This window comes from Pygoscelis adeliae, unplaced genomic scaffold (assembly GCF_000699105.1).
Source record: "Pygoscelis adeliae isolate BGI_AS28 unplaced genomic scaffold, ASM69910v1 Scaffold358, whole genome shotgun sequence".
Classification (NCBI taxonomy): domain Eukaryota; kingdom Metazoa; phylum Chordata; class Aves; order Sphenisciformes; family Spheniscidae; genus Pygoscelis; species Pygoscelis adeliae.
In genome coordinates this window covers 2,314,581-2,331,752 of record NW_008825429.1, presented here as the reverse complement: position 1 = coordinate 2,331,752, position 17,172 = coordinate 2,314,581, and the positions used below count along the sequence as shown (strand labels likewise).

The window sequence follows — 17,172 nt, the reverse complement described above, 5'->3', positions numbered from 1 at the left end:
ACTGACTTTCCAAATACTTGCTGACATCACTTACAACGTAATTTACAAATAGGGGCAATGTCTACGGCTCACTACTAGCTCTTCAAAAACACCAGATACCACATAATTAACCACTTTGTGAAGATAATGAGTTTTGATGGCTGGCCCCTAACCTACTCTCTGAGGGATATTATACTGATCCTGTTCTCAGTGAAATCGCTTCTGATGTGTTGACGGGGTCCAATATCTACCTGGGGAAGTTTCATTTCTCATTGGTGTACACCTTCTGCTGATTGTGGATTGGTTTGGGGAATATTGCATAATGGCATACACCTGACTCTTGATAGAGGTGAAGGGCTTGTCTGTGCTGAGGTCGTTTATACAGCTGTGCTGGTACTTCAGCTTCATAAAGGCAACTCTGCGGTCCAGATGATGAGGTATGTGCTGGATAATGTTACTGGTACAAATACAGAGAATATGCAAATGAAGACGCACCCTGAAAGTGATCAATGCAAGATAGGAGATTCTAGAAAACTTTAAAAAGTTTCTGTCCCTGTCTCCCCTCCTCAGATTTGTACTGCACATTAGAGGTGGATTCTTTTGGGTATTTCGTGAACAAGGCTAAAACTAGAGTTTACAGAGACACCACGGAGCCCAACTGGAATGAGGTAGGTTGGATTTTTCTTTATGTGACTCGTTCCATGTGCCAAACATCAACGTATGATGGGCAGAAAACCCGCAAATGAAAGATCTTGCTGCATGCTCAGCACTTGTGCTGCATATGCTGCCTCTCGGAAAACACTTTTATGCCAGGTTCATTTGGCTGTCAGGGCTTGCAGAAGATTTTCTTTTGGGTTAGCTATAGTTAAACAAACATTTTGGTACAAATGAGTCTTGTCCAGCATTTCATCATTTAAACAGATGCATGTTTGATTACTTTTTTAAAGACAGAAGTGAAAATATGTTGAAGGAGGAGGTGTTTTTGTTTACTTGTGAGGGGGAAGAATTAGCTATAGACACTTTGCCTGCTTACAGCCAACTCAAGCCTGCTGGTGAGCAAAATTAAATACAAGGAAGGTGGGCGAGTTTGTTTCTTTGAATGATGCTTTGCTGAAACTCAGTGAAACCTGACTAAGGAGTCAACCATCTTAGTCTCTGATTTGACCACCATATATATACACAAAATATAATTTCAGTTTGCTTTCTAGACCAACTCCATTAGGGAGGAGGTTTTGGTCAGTCCTTAAGTGGTCCCTCCTGATAAGTTTCAAGGAGACTATGCTGATTATTAAGAGACTAGTGTCCTGCTGTCATGTATTCATTACTCTTTCCTTTCCTGGTGCCCTGCAGGAGTTTGAGATTGAGCTGGAAGGCTCACAAACTCTGCGTATTCTGTGCTATGAAAAGTGCTACAACAAAACCAAGCTCACCAAAGAGGACGGAGAGAGCACAGATCGCATAATGGGGAAAGGACAGATCCAGGTAAGACTGTGCCTGCTACCCTTACTGCAAAACATAACAGGACTTTTGAATCCTGGAGTGCACCAGGGAGGGTTTTTTCTGCTTTCTGATTGTCTCAGCATTGGAGATTTTCCTCCAGATAGTGAGGGATACAGTGTGATTCACAGGCAGGAAGTCAGCAGCTTTTTCCCTCTTGCCTTGTCCCCTATGCCTGCTTCAGTACTCTTATGGAATAGATGCTTTTTCATGAAAATTTACGTTTTGATCTCCGAGTTGTTAATTTGTTAACTTCAAAACTTCCAGCACAGTACATAGGAACTGCACTGTCACTGAGCCCTGGGCACTGTTGAGGATGCTCCATTTGTGACAAAAGAGGAAGCAATGAATATACTATCCCCTCTGTAAATCACATGGAAGAAATACTGCCTTCTGTATGTGCTGGAAGTTAATTGATGTGATAGCAAGGCCTTGGAGGACAGGCCTTAGTGTCCTGGTAACTGCCATTAAACATTGTCCAGAGTGTAGTGTCCATGACAACAGGCTGCATCTGAGAGAGATTTCCACTGCTGAGAATCAGCATGGGACACTTTGTCTATGTGGCAAATTTGTAATGCAATAGGGGAGGTGATGAGGTGATTGCAAACGGATGCTGCTCTCAGGGAGCTGCTGTGTGATAAAAGCGCTAAAGCTCCATGCAGGAGGAATCAGGCCACTCAGTGGAGGATGACATAGAAAGCATATGTTCCCCCTCTTCTTCCAGTTTGTTGCACTATCTGTCCACAGCTTTAGGAGGGTGTTTAAATGCTTTGTGTTGCGCTCGCTGTTGTATAGAGCAGAGACCCTGCCCAGGGACCTTTTTCTTTCTGGCACACTAAAAAATGCCACCAGTTCTCCTCCGTTTGCGCTTGACTCTTCGTCGCTCCATGGATGACAGCTTTCTCCAACATTTGAGTGATGATCACACAGGCAAAAGGCTATTCGTGGGATTTCAGAAACAGCTCTGATTGAGGGTGGCCTGCAGGATCATATCTCACCTTTACTCTAGAAGGGTTCATTGTCTAAATGAGTTTCATTAGGCCTGTTCCTTTCCCTCCCTTCTTGCAGCCCTGAGGCTGCCATGCTGTTTTCAGGGAAAGCTTTTGTTGCCAAATGCATGGTGGGTGTTTGAAAGAAAACTTGTGTACAAATCAATAAATGCTAGTACAGGGTGCCTCCTATGTACATCTCTCAGGCTAACCAGAAATCTGTATGTCCTTTTGCTAACAAAGGCGTATTTTCCGCGGAGCTGAGCAACTACAAAAGAGCAAGTTTTCAGCCCTGAAATGCCGTGGAGATTTGTGTGCTCATATTGGAGAACCCTGAAATCACTGACCCTCTAAATTCTTCATATATTTTGCATAGAATGATTAAAAAACAAATAAAATCTTCTAATTTTCAACAAATTTTTTTTCCACAAGTGTGGGCATTTTTATGCACAGCACTTGTACATTCTGTTAAAACATTTTATACTTAAGTTGATAAGTAAAAATATTATTTGGTGACACTTGAATATTAATTGCTTCTTGATTCTTTTAGAGAAACCTAAATGGGGTGAGGGGCGATGATCAATAAATATGTTTTTGATTAATATGCAAAATTTGCATTCTGTCGTATCCTAAAAGGTAAATGCAAAAGTTCTCTTGCTTTCAGTAAATCCCCCTTGCAATTTATAAAGCAACTTGGTAAACTCTCAGAACATCCTCTTAATTCTCAGTGATTTCTGTCCCACCGCACAACTTTTTAATACTATTGAATAACTGCAAAGGGAATTCATAAGAGAGTCCGATAAGATTTTGGATTGATAAGAATTATTAAAGGGGTTTATTTTGTTTTATTTTAAAAGCAAACACCATTTCTCTATTAAGAAATCATAATAATGCAACAACAAAATAAAATTACAACCTGTGGCTAAAGGTTAGCTGTATTAATGCTGTCAGCATGTTTTCCAATCAGTGGTTTTATAGTCATTTTCTTCCAGGATTTTCCCAGGTGTTTTTACATTGTCTTGTTTATTTTAGAGTTGCTAGCGTATCTAGGGCTTTCCGTTTTGTTGTTGTTGTTGTGTTGTCATTATTCAGCCAAAGTCTGTCATGTGTAAAGGCAAGGTCTGTGAAGTTGGATGAAGTTTTTTTCCTAAATTCCCTTTAGTTAAAAACTCTGGGAACATCAAGTGTCGTGTCTGCATCCTCCTGCTGATAAAAACAGGGAAATTTCTGGGTTGGCTAAATCACAATGTATTGTTAAGCCATGTATTATTGTAAATCAGCAACTTCCCGCTACTGGGACTTCTGACTCACCAAATTCTCTGAGCTGGAGTGATGAAGACAGTGCATCAAGGAGACAAGGACTGTTTTGGCTGTGAAATGTTTATTAAATCTCTCCGTTACATAATGGCGCTGGAGGAAGGAAGGCTGGAAATTGGTCCATGTGCTCAGAAGCTTCCAGGAATGGGCAGCAATTTTAATGACTCCCATTGCTCATATTTTCTTTTCCTATGGAATATTTTATTTACCTGTTTTTTTTATGGCCACATGCAAGAGCTTCATTGCTTGCCAACCTGCAAATTTTATCCCTGAAAAATAAAACCACAAGGTTTTAATATGGGAGAACCTCCTGTAAATGTAGAAGTGAAGTCCTCATCAGACCTTCTAGGAATGGCAGCACTGCATGTGCAGTGTTTAACTAGCCAGCACACATGGTTGGGGGCTTCTGTTACATCTCAGGCATGAGAAATACAGGGAGAAGGTGCCATTCCTGGGTACGCTGTGAAACTGAAATTATTGGGGATCTTGGGGGAGGAAGAAATGGATATCATCTTATAGGAGGAAGCATAAGGCTTAGTTCAGTTGCAAGCATCGGCTCCTCTTTTTCTTTTTTTTTTTTTTTCCCTCTTTCTGTTGTTACTTTGCAATCCACCTTCGGCACTTGGGAGGCTGGCCCTTTTGCTCTTTGAATTTGAGGTTCATGTGACAGGCACGTCCCCATGTTTTGAGTGTAGCAGCCTTTTTGTTTGGTCCTTAGACTGCATCTAAGTGGGCACATAGGTCAGCAGAACTGGCCTCTGCCTTGGGAACAGACTTCATGAGTAAACTGATACTTCATCCTGTGATCCATCTCCTCCAGTTGGTGCCTCCTAGAAATGCTGTTTCTTTTGTTGTTATTTTTTCTGCATGATCAGCTCAGGCAAACCATTTCCTTCTCCCTCACAGCAGTGCTGGAAAATCAGAGAGGATATGAGCTTAGATAAGTCATTCTGTGGTAGCAGCACACCACCATTCCTCTGTTGCCATGCAAAACAGTCACTCTTATCTGCTTAATTATCTGGGATGTCTCATAGCCGTGCACATGGTTGTTTCAGACATCTAGGTTGTTTTCCATGTAAAACAGATTGTCACATGCTGTACCTCCCAAGTGTCAACTCAGAAAACCTTTTACACACTCGAGTTCATTTAAACAGTTTGCTCATGCAGAACAGTATCCCAGCAATGAAAATAGGGTGGAAATGAAGAAGGCAATGGGTCATGTCTAAAGGGTGATGGTGGGAAAGATTAACATGTCAGTGGGGAGCTCTGAGAAGAATGGGGTTATGGCTGGACTGGGAGTTTCCAGCAGCAGTGAGACTGACAACATGTATGTCACATCAGTTATAATTAAAAATTGATGGAGTGTAAAGTTGCCAAGGAGACTTAATAAAGGGAGGAAGTAATGTGAATAAACATCATAAAACACACTAACCTTAAGTTTGCATTGCCTCAGTCCTTGCTCCCAGGCATCTCATTTCACTGATGCTTCTTTGTTTTTTCCTCTGTCTGTATGTTTTCTTTTCTCTTCTTGGGGGGGGCGGAGGCGGAATCATCAAACTCTCTGTGGTGACTTCCTAAGGCAGAGCACAGACTCCCTTGCCATGGGGACTTGTGCTTGGCTTGCACTTGCTATTGACCAGCATCCTCAGTTCGCCTTTTTCCCAGGTCCTCACTGCTCTGTGTTCTGCCGCTCAGCCTCTACTGTCTGCTATACACTAATTGTTTGTCTTAATTCAGTGCTAAGCTGCTACGAAGGCCAGAGACTTGCACTCAGAAATCCCTGTGGTGCTGAGCTGCTTTGTTCTATCGTGTTTTGTGCACGATACAGAGAGGCATTTGCTTGATTCATTAGTGAATTTGGGGCTGTAGCTTGCCACTGCAAATGCCAAAGAACAGGTCACAAGGGGACTGGAGTTGCTGGGGGAGTAAAGACAAACTGGTTTGTTTGTATTTTTCCTGTGCAGCATGCGCTTTTGGTGGGGACTGTGCAAACAAGCTCATGAGGTACAGTCTGAGGGTTTTAGCAGGTCTGTCCTATTTGCATAGGTCATGGAAACAACAGCATTTTTCACAGTTTCAGTGGAGATGGGACAGGTCCTTTTGTCACTCAAACCAAGCAACTGTTTGAAGGAAATGTTTAGAGGTGCAGTAAATTTCACTGTCAAATTAACACAGAGGCACCCATTTCACAGTGCCTCCCCCTGCTTGAGCTGGCAAAGCGAGCGCTATGTGCTTGCTTGCTGGGAGCAGCCTCCTTTTGGCATGCTGTTTGTAGATTGCATTCTTCTACTCAGTGTTCCTTCTTCCAGGTCATTGATCTCCAAATCAGGCCAGAAGACAGCATGACCCCATTTGTCACAGGCCCTTTCTATGCTGGAGCATCACACTCACTAACTCTCTTTGTCTTCAGTCTGCTTTGTAACCTGTCTGCTCCAGCTGCCCTTTCCCTGTGTTGCTCTTGCTGGCCTTAGAAGGTCAGTCATCTGTAGGGTCCAGGACTGAAAGCTTGCTCAAAGTCTAAATGACGTTTTTAGTTTCCTGTTGACTCTGTTATTTCCTACTGTGACTTTATCAGACTGTTAGACCTGATATTCCTGTCTCAGTGCTGCTGAGAGCTTATTCAAACTTTGCTCTTTTATTAGCTTCCATCATTTCGCTTTGTTATTTAAAAAGCCTCTTGGTTTTTTTTTTTTTTAATTGCTGTTGTTATTGCCAGTAACTTATGCAGGGTTGGCTCAGGTCAGCCAGACCCACTCCCTGGTGCTTGTTCTCCCTAGCTGTCTCCATTCAATACAAGCTGTTCTCCAGCAGGAGTCAAACAGCAGGTGGGGAGCGCGGGGCTCCTGCCAGCCCTGCAACAGAGTTCAGAGATAAGGGAGCAAGAGGTAGCAGCAGGTACACTCCCAGTCCCTGTTCAGCTCCAGTAGTTACCCATCGAGGAAGAGTCTCCGTGAGCTCTCAGCTCCAGCACACTGCTTTTGCTAGTCCTTTGCAGCCATATGATATTCGCTCTTGAGACAGAGTAGGACTTTTTTGCCTCATACTTTTTAACAGCTATTTACTTGCTTTCGTTTTGTACAGTGGTAGGAGTTCCCTGGTCATCACTGAGACATAACTGGTAATAGCTGTTAGCTTAAATAAACTGTAACTGGACCCTGCTGGACTCTTCCTTTAACTTTTTTGGCAAATATTCAAAACCCTCTTTCCCCTTCAGTCTTAAGCAGTCTCTCTCTGCTATAAATAATACACTCTCAGTGACTCCATTCTAAAAGCATATGGAAAACTGCTTCCAAGCTGGAGGATCGGCTGTGGCTGTGTCTATCAGCAGGGCTACTTTGGCAGCTTAACGAGATGACTATTTAGGCAGCTGGAGATCAGACTTTCAGGAATACTGAGCATGGTTGCTCTTCATAGGAAACCAGACACTTCAGAAGTGGTTTCCTCTTGATTCTGGGAAAGAATGCAGTTGTTGAAAGAAACCAAACTTCCAGCACGGAAATTCAGGGAAGAACAGCCTAGATTCTGGCCAACTTGTAGGGACCTTGGCCAGCTGCACAGGCAGGGGCGGATCTGTTCTGCCACAGTTATAAGCAAACCCCCTTGGCAAGCAGTCTGTTACTTGGGTTTGCTGAAGCACTGAAGCTAAGTACTGCTGCCCATTGGCCTCCTGGACCTTTGTGCAGTCCCAAAATGTGGGAGCTACTGGTTACCGACTATTCCTTACAAGGGGTCTTCAGGAATTTCTGCCAGAGTTGCACCTACAGGAACCGGTCCAATTCGACAGGAAAGCATGTGTGTGCTGGCAGCATCCCACTGTGGGCTCACGTCCGTAACAAAGTGCGCAGAGATAAGGTTGGCCTGACTTGCTTGTCTGTTGCTTCTTGGGGTCTCTGCAGTGTGAGCAAGCAGGGAGAAACTTTTCTCTCTGCTGGTTGTCTTTTTTTGGAGAGTGGGGAAAGGTGTGGGGGCACTTGTCTCTGTAGCTGTCAGCAGCATTGGGCTAGTTTGATAATGGTTTGAAAGACAGAGTGAGCACGATTGCATCTGAGATCTCCCAGAATATACTGCAGCCGCCATTATTTCAACATTTATCTCTGCCTGTCAGAGAACTCTGCTTTTGCATGGGGTTCTGCGAGAGGGAAGGAGCTGTGCTGCAGAAGTAGCTCTAGCTACTGAGTCTTTCTGTTTGCTGACCACAGTAAACTCAAAACACAGTCTCTAGTGCAGTTCCCTCCTTCCGGTCTTGCTGTGTCTCAGTGTTCAAGAGCCAAGTGTTACAAAGCCATCTCAGGAGGCACCGAAGTCTGCTTGCTTTGGCTGGTACTGATTGCTGATCTAAGTCCCCATGCAGACAGGTCTCTTCTCTTTTTTGCCAGTCTAGCTTGAGCTGAGTGCCACTCTTCAGCCATTCAGATGTGTTTGGCCTCTCCCAGGCAGTACTGGAATTGCTGGGTGATGCTTGAGTACTTGAGTCAGCTGCTCCCCAGCCTCACAACTGTCCACTCAAAAGAGATCAAGAAAAGCTGAAAATGGGAGATCAAGGCTTTGCATCAGAACACGTTTCTGCTTAATGAATTCTTGCAATAGCACAGCCAGGTGTTCTTCCTGCCTCTGTGCTCAAATTGAAATGAAAAGGAATAGGCAGGTTGAAGTAGGACAACTTTCCATGATTTCTAGGCTAATTTTCTCCATTTCTCCTCTGTCGGATCCTGACAGAGGTTTGGTTTGTTTAAAGTTACTTGTCTCCGTATGGATCATTTCATATTTCTCTTCCTTGATCTCACTGTTAGGGTCATTATGTCTTTTGAATTCAGTGGAACATAATCCTTCTTAGAAGCTATTAGCTCCATAGCCAAGAGCTATGAAGTTCTCCAGCCTGGCTTTTTATTTTAGTGTGATAATTTCACACTCATCCAACCTCACCTGTCTCTAGAAAACTGCAGGGGGAGACAGTTTCCACTATTTCAAACCAGAGTTATTTCAGAAATCTGTCCTCCCTTTTTCTGAGTTCTAGCCCTGTGGGGTGGGACAAATTTGGCTGTCTGTTAATGTGCCTGTTGTGCTACAGCAATGAACGCACTCTCTCTTTTTTTTTTTTTTGAAAGCTGAGGTTATTGGCTTTCAAACACGGATTTTGCTCTCTGAGGTTTCCTTTGTTGTTGAGCAGACACTGCACGTGTTGCTGGATTTTCCATGTGTGTGAGTCCTCATCAGCCCTGCTTAGAGAACTGCACAATAGCTGAGTATCCCGTTACCTGAAACCTGGGAAACCTTGGAATGTGTGTTTTCCTATGGAAAAGAAATAACGTTGAAAGTGGTAGTGCTTTGCTCACTTACAGAAGCCTTTCAGGCTATCTGATGTCTCTGAAGTCTGTTCCTAGCTCATGGGTAACTTCCATCTTTTTCAGCTGGACCCACAGGTGTTGCAGGACAAAGATTGGCAACGCACAGTCATCTCAATGAATGGAGTAAGTACAGAAAACAGAAGTTAGCACTGCTTCTGTACTCTTATGTGCTTTATTTCTTTGCTCTTCATTGCAGCATAAAAAAAAAAAAAAATAAAATGTTTGAAATGTAACAGCTGTTCTCTTTTATTCAGGTTGAAGTGAAGCTGTCGGTGAAGTTTACCAGCCGGGAGTTTAGCCTGAAAAGGATGCCGTCCCGGAAACAGACTGGGGTTTTTGGGGTCAAGATTGCTATTGTCACCAAGTGAGCTGATGGGTCACATTCCTCCCTATTGTTTTTTAGAAAGCCAACTTGCCAGTGGGTTGCACCTGCCTTTACCCCACTGAGGGATTTGTCAGTCCGGTCTGCTTCACTTGGGTAGTAGTGTAGATGACTGTGGCTGTAGAAAAGAGATGCTGTGTATTCTCTGAGCTTCATTTTGTGCAGGGGAAAAAACCCAGTGTGCACACAGGCTTTGAAACTTTGGGTGTTTACTTGCAGCATATCACTCTTCTGAGTTCCGGAAATACCCCTTGCCCTTTTACTCTGTAGTTAGCTGACTTGGTCACAAATTTCCAGAGCCACTGAACAGTGATGTTTCCTTTCCATAATGGGAAATGTTCAGGTTCTTTGGATCCTGTGGTATTATTTTAACCCCTGATCTTTTGTCATGAATCGTTTGCCAGAAGAAACCTGTTTGTTCTGTTATATAGTTAGGGAAGTGTGGTATTTCCTCCCTATGGAATTGCATTGATTTGAAAGGAACAGTGTTGCTATGTATCCAAGGACTGTTTGGGAATCCTCTGATTACCTGCACAAAGTCGCAGACTCAAGGGACACTAGGACCCGGCCAGAAGCTCGAGTACTCAGGGCAGCTGCAGAACAGCCGAAGCCAGGCTGAGACACTCGGAAAACTCTTTCCAGTTTTAAAAGGAGTCTTTCAGCTCAGTCTTGATTGCCTGCTCAGACTTTTTCCCACCCCATTTTCCAGAAGAGGTTTGCACAGCAAAATGATGGGGTGATTTCAGCCAGCCTGGCTGCCAGGGGTAACAAGCATTGAGGGCGTGGGCTGTACTGAACTCTTCTATCTGGCTTTCTTAAGGAGAGAGAGGTCAAAGGTGCCTTACATAGTGCGGCAGTGTGTGGAGGAGATAGAGCGGCGTGGAATGGAGGAGGTGGGCATCTACCGTGTCTCTGGGGTTGCAACCGATATCCAAGCTTTGAAAGCTGCCTTTGATGTCAGTAAGTATTTGCGTCTGATGTTTTCCTTTGCACTGTGAGAACCTGCGTGAGCTCTCTGTCAGGTGGCTGTGCTATTTTTAATCTTATGTTCCCCAAGAAGCATTAAGAGGTAGAGATTCTCGCACAAGGAGAATCATTTTAACCCTGGTTGCATGTTTTATTAATATTCTTCAGCTACAGATATAACCCAAGACATACAATGGGTGGATCCTTATACCAAATAATGCATTTGCTATTCTTCCTGGCAGACATGAAATGGTGGGTTTGCCTGCCTTGCCAAATCTTTGTGAATGGCAGACACCTTCCCCAGGGGAAGTGGCAGCAATCAGAAGTCATAACTTCCTCACTGTTGTGAGGTCTCCAAATTAATTGAAGTCCTTGAAATTAAGAATGTTTTGTGAAAGGAGGCTAGCAAAAAAAAATTTCTAAGGTTGATTAGGAAGGGTGTTCACGAAACTGGAGTTGGGTCATCCGAGCTCCCAAGTTCTCTTCTTAACTCTATGTCTAGATTGATGTGTGCAGATTGTAAAATCAGATAATTTTGCCCAATCTTTGTAAAGCTTTCTTTGATCTTGAGCAGAAGAGGGCTCCTAACTGGTGCTGCATTTAAAAGAATGGCATGCATGTCCCAAAAGGCATCCAAGATCAGGCAGATGAAACACCTCCAAATTGCTGAGGTACAAAACATGAAATTCTGCCCTACGTCCAGCTTCCACATGATGGTCCAAGGACCGTTCAAGCCATACTCGAACTCCCTTTTGATGCAAGCAGTCGTGAGGCCTGTGCCAGGTGCCCAAATTCACCCTCCCTGCACTTTTTCTTCACTTATTTTGTGAAATTTCTTCCTTCTTGTATTTTCTTTTCAATCCCCCTAAGCTACCAAACACATTGATTTATGAATCTTCACTAGTGCAAGTAAGGATGTTTCACATTTTGAAAAACAACTGTTTTCATTTATATTAAATGCTGTTTTACACTAAGCTTCATGAAACCAGTGCTGGCTCTGATGGTTGATCTGTTTGTTTTACAGAAAGGGTGTGGTTTTGTTGTTCTTAATAGTAAAAAACCTGAAATGTGATCCCTGAATTGCCTGTGTACTTTAGCTACGCTCAGTGGGGAGTTAGACAGTCCGAGTCTCTTATTCTAAGCTGTTAGAGGCAAGGAATTGGAGTAACAACTGTTGTCACTAACAGAAGTTGAAATGCATATACATACAGTCAAGCAGGGCTTGTTTCAGTCAAGCCGAGGTCGCTGGCACAGCATAACTGACCCTGGGTAGTGTGAGGTTCCCCGTACTTGATTTAAAGCTATAAACTGTTCGCAGTCATTTGTGCAGCACTTCCCAGTTGTCAGAAGGTAGCTCATTTAATCTGGAGAAATGTAAACAGGAAAACTCTCAGCTCCTTGGGCAAAGACAAAGGATAAACAAAGAGAGCCAAAGCAAGAAAAAGAATGAATGCAAGGCCAGCAGCTTCTTTACTCTGCTTCCCCTCTTCCCTCTTTCAGATAACAAAGACGTGTCAGTGATGATGAGTGAGATGGATGTCAATGCCATTGCAGGCACCTTGAAACTGTACTTCCGGGAATTGCCTGAACCCCTCTTTACGGACGAACTGTACCCCAACTTTGCTGAGGGCATTGGTAGGTAGTAGAAATAACCCTCAATAACCAGGTCTGTGTTAAAGACACTGTTCTGTAGGAGGCTGCTCCTAAAGCAATACAAAAACCTTATTTTCTGCTTTAACACAACTATAATGTTGGACAGAAGCCTGGAACAAGCTGTTAGGGAAGTGAAATGGAGCTCAGAATTGAGCGTTGGAATGACACATTCTTCCTATGAGCTTGAATATGGGCAATTGCCATGCCTTTTTGTAAGTTGAAAATGTCCAGGTTTCTGAAGGATAGGTTAAGAATAGAATGACAGCCTACTTGTTGAGGCTGTGCTTGCTGTTTGCCCCATTCAGTCTTCTTCAGGGAAGCCCTCTTTGGGGGAGGGGGGGATATACCTTGTCTTATCTTGATGCAGGGGAAAAACATCATAATGGTTGAAAGCCTGAAAGCACTTGAACTGCTTGAGTGAAAAGGATTCTCTACATATCTATGAAATAAAGGAAAGAGATCCTGTGGGGTATTGATGTGCAACTCTGACCTTCCAACCGATGATGTAATTACAGTCCATTCAGGACCATCCATATCTGTTGGTTTGGGAAATTACACAGTCGGTCAAATTCTCGTTCACTGCCTATGGTGATGGTTTGTTATTTTCTGTCTTGTAGCACTTTCAGATCCTGTTGCAAAGGAAAGCTGTATGCTGAATCTATTGTTATCGCTTCCAGAACCCAACCTTGTGACATTCCTTTTTCTTTTGGACCATTTAAAAAGGTAATATGTGGATCCTTTAGACACGTATTTAATGTGTAAAGCATCATTATTTTGAAAAGAGGAGCCTTTTCCTTGAATCTGTGCTGAATCACACAAATGAAGAAGCATTTGCTGATTTGCTGTGAATGCTCATCAGATAACTATTGTCTCGTACTCACTTAGTGAGGCACTAAATCCTGAATTCCATTCCCACTTATACTGAAAGGATTAGAACTGGAGGAAAGGGGTAACAAAAGTCTCAGGGCTCATCTAGTGCAAATGCAAATTCCCGCTGCAATATCACTGCAAAACTGCACCTGCATCTGGATACAAAGATCGGGAAAGGTTTTAGTATAAATTGTGAAGCTTTGGCCGTGTTTAAGGACTTGTGAGCCCTGTCTCAAAAGGCGTCTGCAATCTAACATGATATATTTTTAAAAATTCCAGCACTTCTGCTAACTGGAGTTGTCAGTTCATTGCTTAGACTTAGTCTTTCTGATCTTGTTTATCTCTTTGTAATACGGTTGTAACTGTGAAAAAGTATTTCTGTGTGTTTGAAATTAATGCAATAAGCTTGCTTAATACATGCACCGTATGTTAATTTACATATGTATTTTGTATGTACCAGAGACTGTCACTAGGGAGATGAAAGATAATCTTGTGTCTGAGGTTCTGGATTAAAATCCAGGAAATCTGGGTTTTACTTGTGTTTCTGCCACAGACTTTTCTGCCCTTGGGTAAATTTTTTAACCTTTGTGCCTCAGTTCCTCACTTATGAAACTGGGATGAAAAACATTCCTTTATTCCTGTCCCACTTCTGTCTGTCCAGACAGTAGCAGCAGCCCCTTTCCCAAGTTTTAGCCGTGTCTGTAGAGTGCCTGGAGACTGTGGTAGTGTCAGATCAAGGTATTGCTTATATGTAAAGTTCATTTAGGCACATATGGAGAGAGCGTTGATTGAATGTATCTAAAACTTGTTACAAAAGGAATAAATACGGTTTCTTACTTAAGGACACTTTCAAACTCAGATATTTATAAAGATCTGCCTTGTTCATTGTTTCTTCTCCCAGGGTTGCTGAGAGGGAAAGCATTAACAAGATGTCCCTGCATAATCTTGCAACTGTCTTTGGACCAACGCTGCTCAGACCTTCAGAGAAGGACAGTAAAATCCCTGCTAACCCAACCCAGCCTATCACAATGACTGATAGTTGGTCACTAGAAGTCATGTCCCAGGTAAAATCCTAAATGTGCTATTGAATCTTGTGAAGACAGTATCCGGGAAACTGCAGTCCTGTAGCAAGGCCTGGGTCAGCCATCTTTCTGTGTTTTCGTGACAGTTCTTTTGAGAAACATAAACAACTTTCACCCTTCCACAGACATTTTAGGCTGTTTGTAGAACTCTGTTTCTTCAGGCAGTTCAGTTTGCATCTGTACTAATACAGCTTTTCATGGAAAAATGGCAGTATGCACACAATCCTGTGTGTTTCATGATTTTTTTGAGAGCTGTCTCGCAGTGCCACATTGCTAGCCTGGGATAAAAGGACCATCAGTGTTTTTCCATGATGCTCCTCGCCACCTTCACTGATGCACAACAAAATTCTTTGCTAAATTCAGATTTCTTCGGCTACTGCTGCCTTTTGAAGGCGATGCAGAGAATTGGAACGTAGAGGCTGTGTTAGCTGGTCAGGCTGTTTTGTACTTTCTTGATTGAGTAACGGCAAATTATAGATCAGATTTTTGCAGTGCGGTGGAACACCAACACCATTGTTATATCCTGGAAGCTGAAAAGTGTCTCTGAAGCACTGCGAGTTTTAATATTCCTGTATTATACACTGTATTAGAACAAATACATAACTGCAGGATATTCCTGTGGAGAGAGCTGTAGGCATGCCTGCCAAGTCTCAAATAGCCAGGGTAAGAATGAGTTAACAGCTTTATTACTACCTCTTTCTTCCTCTTTCCAGGTTCAAGTTCTTCTGTACTTCCTGCAACTAGAGACTATCCCTACCCCAGACAGCAAGAGGCAAAGCATTCTCTTTTCCACAGAGGTGTAGGTGCCTGTGATGCCAACAGGACACAAAAAACTGCTCTTGGCATAAATCTGCCACACCTGAGAAAAAGGAGACTGGTGTTTCTTCAGACATTACTGGCCTGTTCCTGTCCTGGGGAATTATGGCCCTCAGTGCTTCTGCTGTTTGTTAACCAGAGACAAGCTGAAGAGAAAGGAGAAAAATCTCTGCTTTTGATTGGTAGGACCAGAACTGAACTGGAGATGGAGCCGTGCAGAATCTCCACTAGAAGGAGCAATAGACACTTGAACAAATGCACCACAGAGTGTGGCTATTATTCTTCTTGGGAATGTGACAGAAGGTATTCCTCATTTTATGGATTTAACTTATCATAAAGAAACTTCAAGATTTCTACTGGACCACTTGATAGGATACCCCTTTTTGGGTGAGAGGGAGTTAAAGGATATATCACGACTGTGTCTTTAATAACTGCTGGTTTTAAAGTACTGTTCTAGGCCACAAAAATAGCATTGCTTTGCAAGAGGAGAGGAGAAGGGGAGGGTCTGGGATCTAAGATTCCCTCCTCAGAAATTCAAGTCTTGATTTGAACAGGGCTCTAAAGAAATGAAACAATTTTGCGTACAACTAGAACTGTTGGTTGGTTTGGGGTTTGGTTTTTTTTGTCTCACCTACCCCTTCCCTTGCAAATGTTTATACAAACTCTAGGGAAGGAGATGCCCTGCTCTTGCCTGTGTTGCACTTGTCGTGGGTTTTCTTGGGTTAAGGGAGCCAGACCCAATGATGTTACACTATAAATAAACGGAGCAAATTAAAGAGAGGCAGGGAGGATTAGTCAGTGATTCTGTTTGTGATTCTGTTGTTTGTTTGCATATAAAAGCAGGGGCAATATCCAGACAGGATTGCTAAATTCCTTAGACCCCACCAAACATAATGAAAATGAATTGGGAAGACTCTTAATTCCCAACACTCCAAAGAAAAGATGTTATCGCTGCAAAAATAAGAGGGGGGGGGGGGGGGGGGGGGAGCGGAATCAACGGCTATCAGTTTGGTTGGCTGCTTACTCCAAACTTTTATCAGAACATCTTTTTTTTGATACTTGAATTTTTGGAGGCTTTGTACATTGCTTCTACAAGAGTCTTTTTCTGATAGATAAAAATACTTTGGTAAAATGTGTCAGAACGTACTTTATGGACAATCTAGCAAGTAGCATGCATTGTGTATTCTCCAGAGATTCCAACCCTGTTTTTAAGAGCAGTGAAGAAATTTCTACGGAACTACATACAGCAGTACAAAAGGTCTAGCTAAATACCAACTTTGTGTTCCCCTGCCTAAATCAGCTAAAGCCACAGGGGTTACGTAGGCGTAAAGGGCAGCAGTATTTGTCTAGGGAATGGAAAGCATCATCTAATTGCTGGTATCCAGAGCAAAGTATTCTGGCTATGAAACAGTTGTGCCAAACATCGGGGAGGGGGGGGAGAAGCGATTCCATTTTCATAAACTACTCCAGCCCCCTGTACTTCCTACCCAGTTATGCAGCATCCGTCCATCATCATCCTGGCGAGAAGAAAAGTACAGCTTGATGACAAGGGAAGGAATGGGCACGAGAAGGGGAGGGAGGGACAGATTTTGAAAGATTGGTACAGTTAGGTTGTCAACATCATCTGAGGGGAAATATGACAAAGAAAGCAACCCCTGTTATGCTGAATTTCACATTTTCTGATGGGTGATCTGCAGCCTCTCGATTAAAAAAAATACAAAAGGAGTCGTTCAAACAAATGGAAAGAAAAAAAAAGGGAAATGATTTTGTAGTCACTGTAATTCTGACTGCTGCATAATATTAGAAATTATTGTACTGTGAAGTTGCAAATTCAAAAAGGAAGAAATATAAATTTCAATTTTGTGAGTATATCAATATTTTTGCATGCTTTGTAAGGATTCTTATAGGAATTTAATATTGCTTAGTATCCCTCCCTCCTTAGGTCTGGGAGCAAACCTCTTTGTAATGTAATGTACAACTAGAAATTCCTTCTCTCTTGTATGTATTTCCACCACATTCCAACTTCTGAACCCATAAACCAGAAAAAGTGTTTATAGTAGGAGGTGCTTTTTGGGGGGAGGGAGGGAATGAAGGCAAGGAAACTTGAAGGCTTAAGATTTTGATTTTTTTTTTTTTTCTTTTTTGCCTTTTTGAAGGTAAAAATTAGTCACAATCCTGAAAAACATTGACTTGAGAAAAGTCATGCAGACCAGTAAACCACACTCTGTGGTTTCGTTTTTATGTATTTGTTCTCATTTTTACATAGCGGATCTATA

At 42.7% G+C, this 17,172-nt stretch overlaps 1 protein-coding gene across 2 annotated transcripts in view; it reads left to right on the top strand.

Moving 5' to 3' along the window:
- Positions 1-15,840, top strand: part of BCR (breakpoint cluster region) — a 100,773-nt gene extending 84,933 nt beyond the window's left edge. For both annotated transcript variants that reach the window (XM_009330777.1, XM_009330778.1), the window contains exons 15-23: positions 550-647; positions 1,330-1,461; positions 9,191-9,250; positions 9,382-9,491; positions 10,330-10,469; positions 11,976-12,110; positions 12,746-12,851; positions 13,900-14,062; positions 14,794-15,840. In XM_009330777.1, coding sequence (XP_009329052.1) covers positions 550-647; positions 1,330-1,461; positions 9,191-9,250; positions 9,382-9,491; positions 10,330-10,469; positions 11,976-12,110; positions 12,746-12,851; positions 13,900-14,062; positions 14,794-14,883 — 1,034 coding nt within the window. In that variant the 3' untranslated portion in view covers positions 14,884-15,840. The remainder of the gene's footprint in view (positions 1-549; positions 648-1,329; positions 1,462-9,190; positions 9,251-9,381; positions 9,492-10,329; positions 10,470-11,975; positions 12,111-12,745; positions 12,852-13,899; positions 14,063-14,793) is intronic.
- The last annotated feature ends 1,332 nt before the right edge of the window (positions 15,841-17,172 follow it).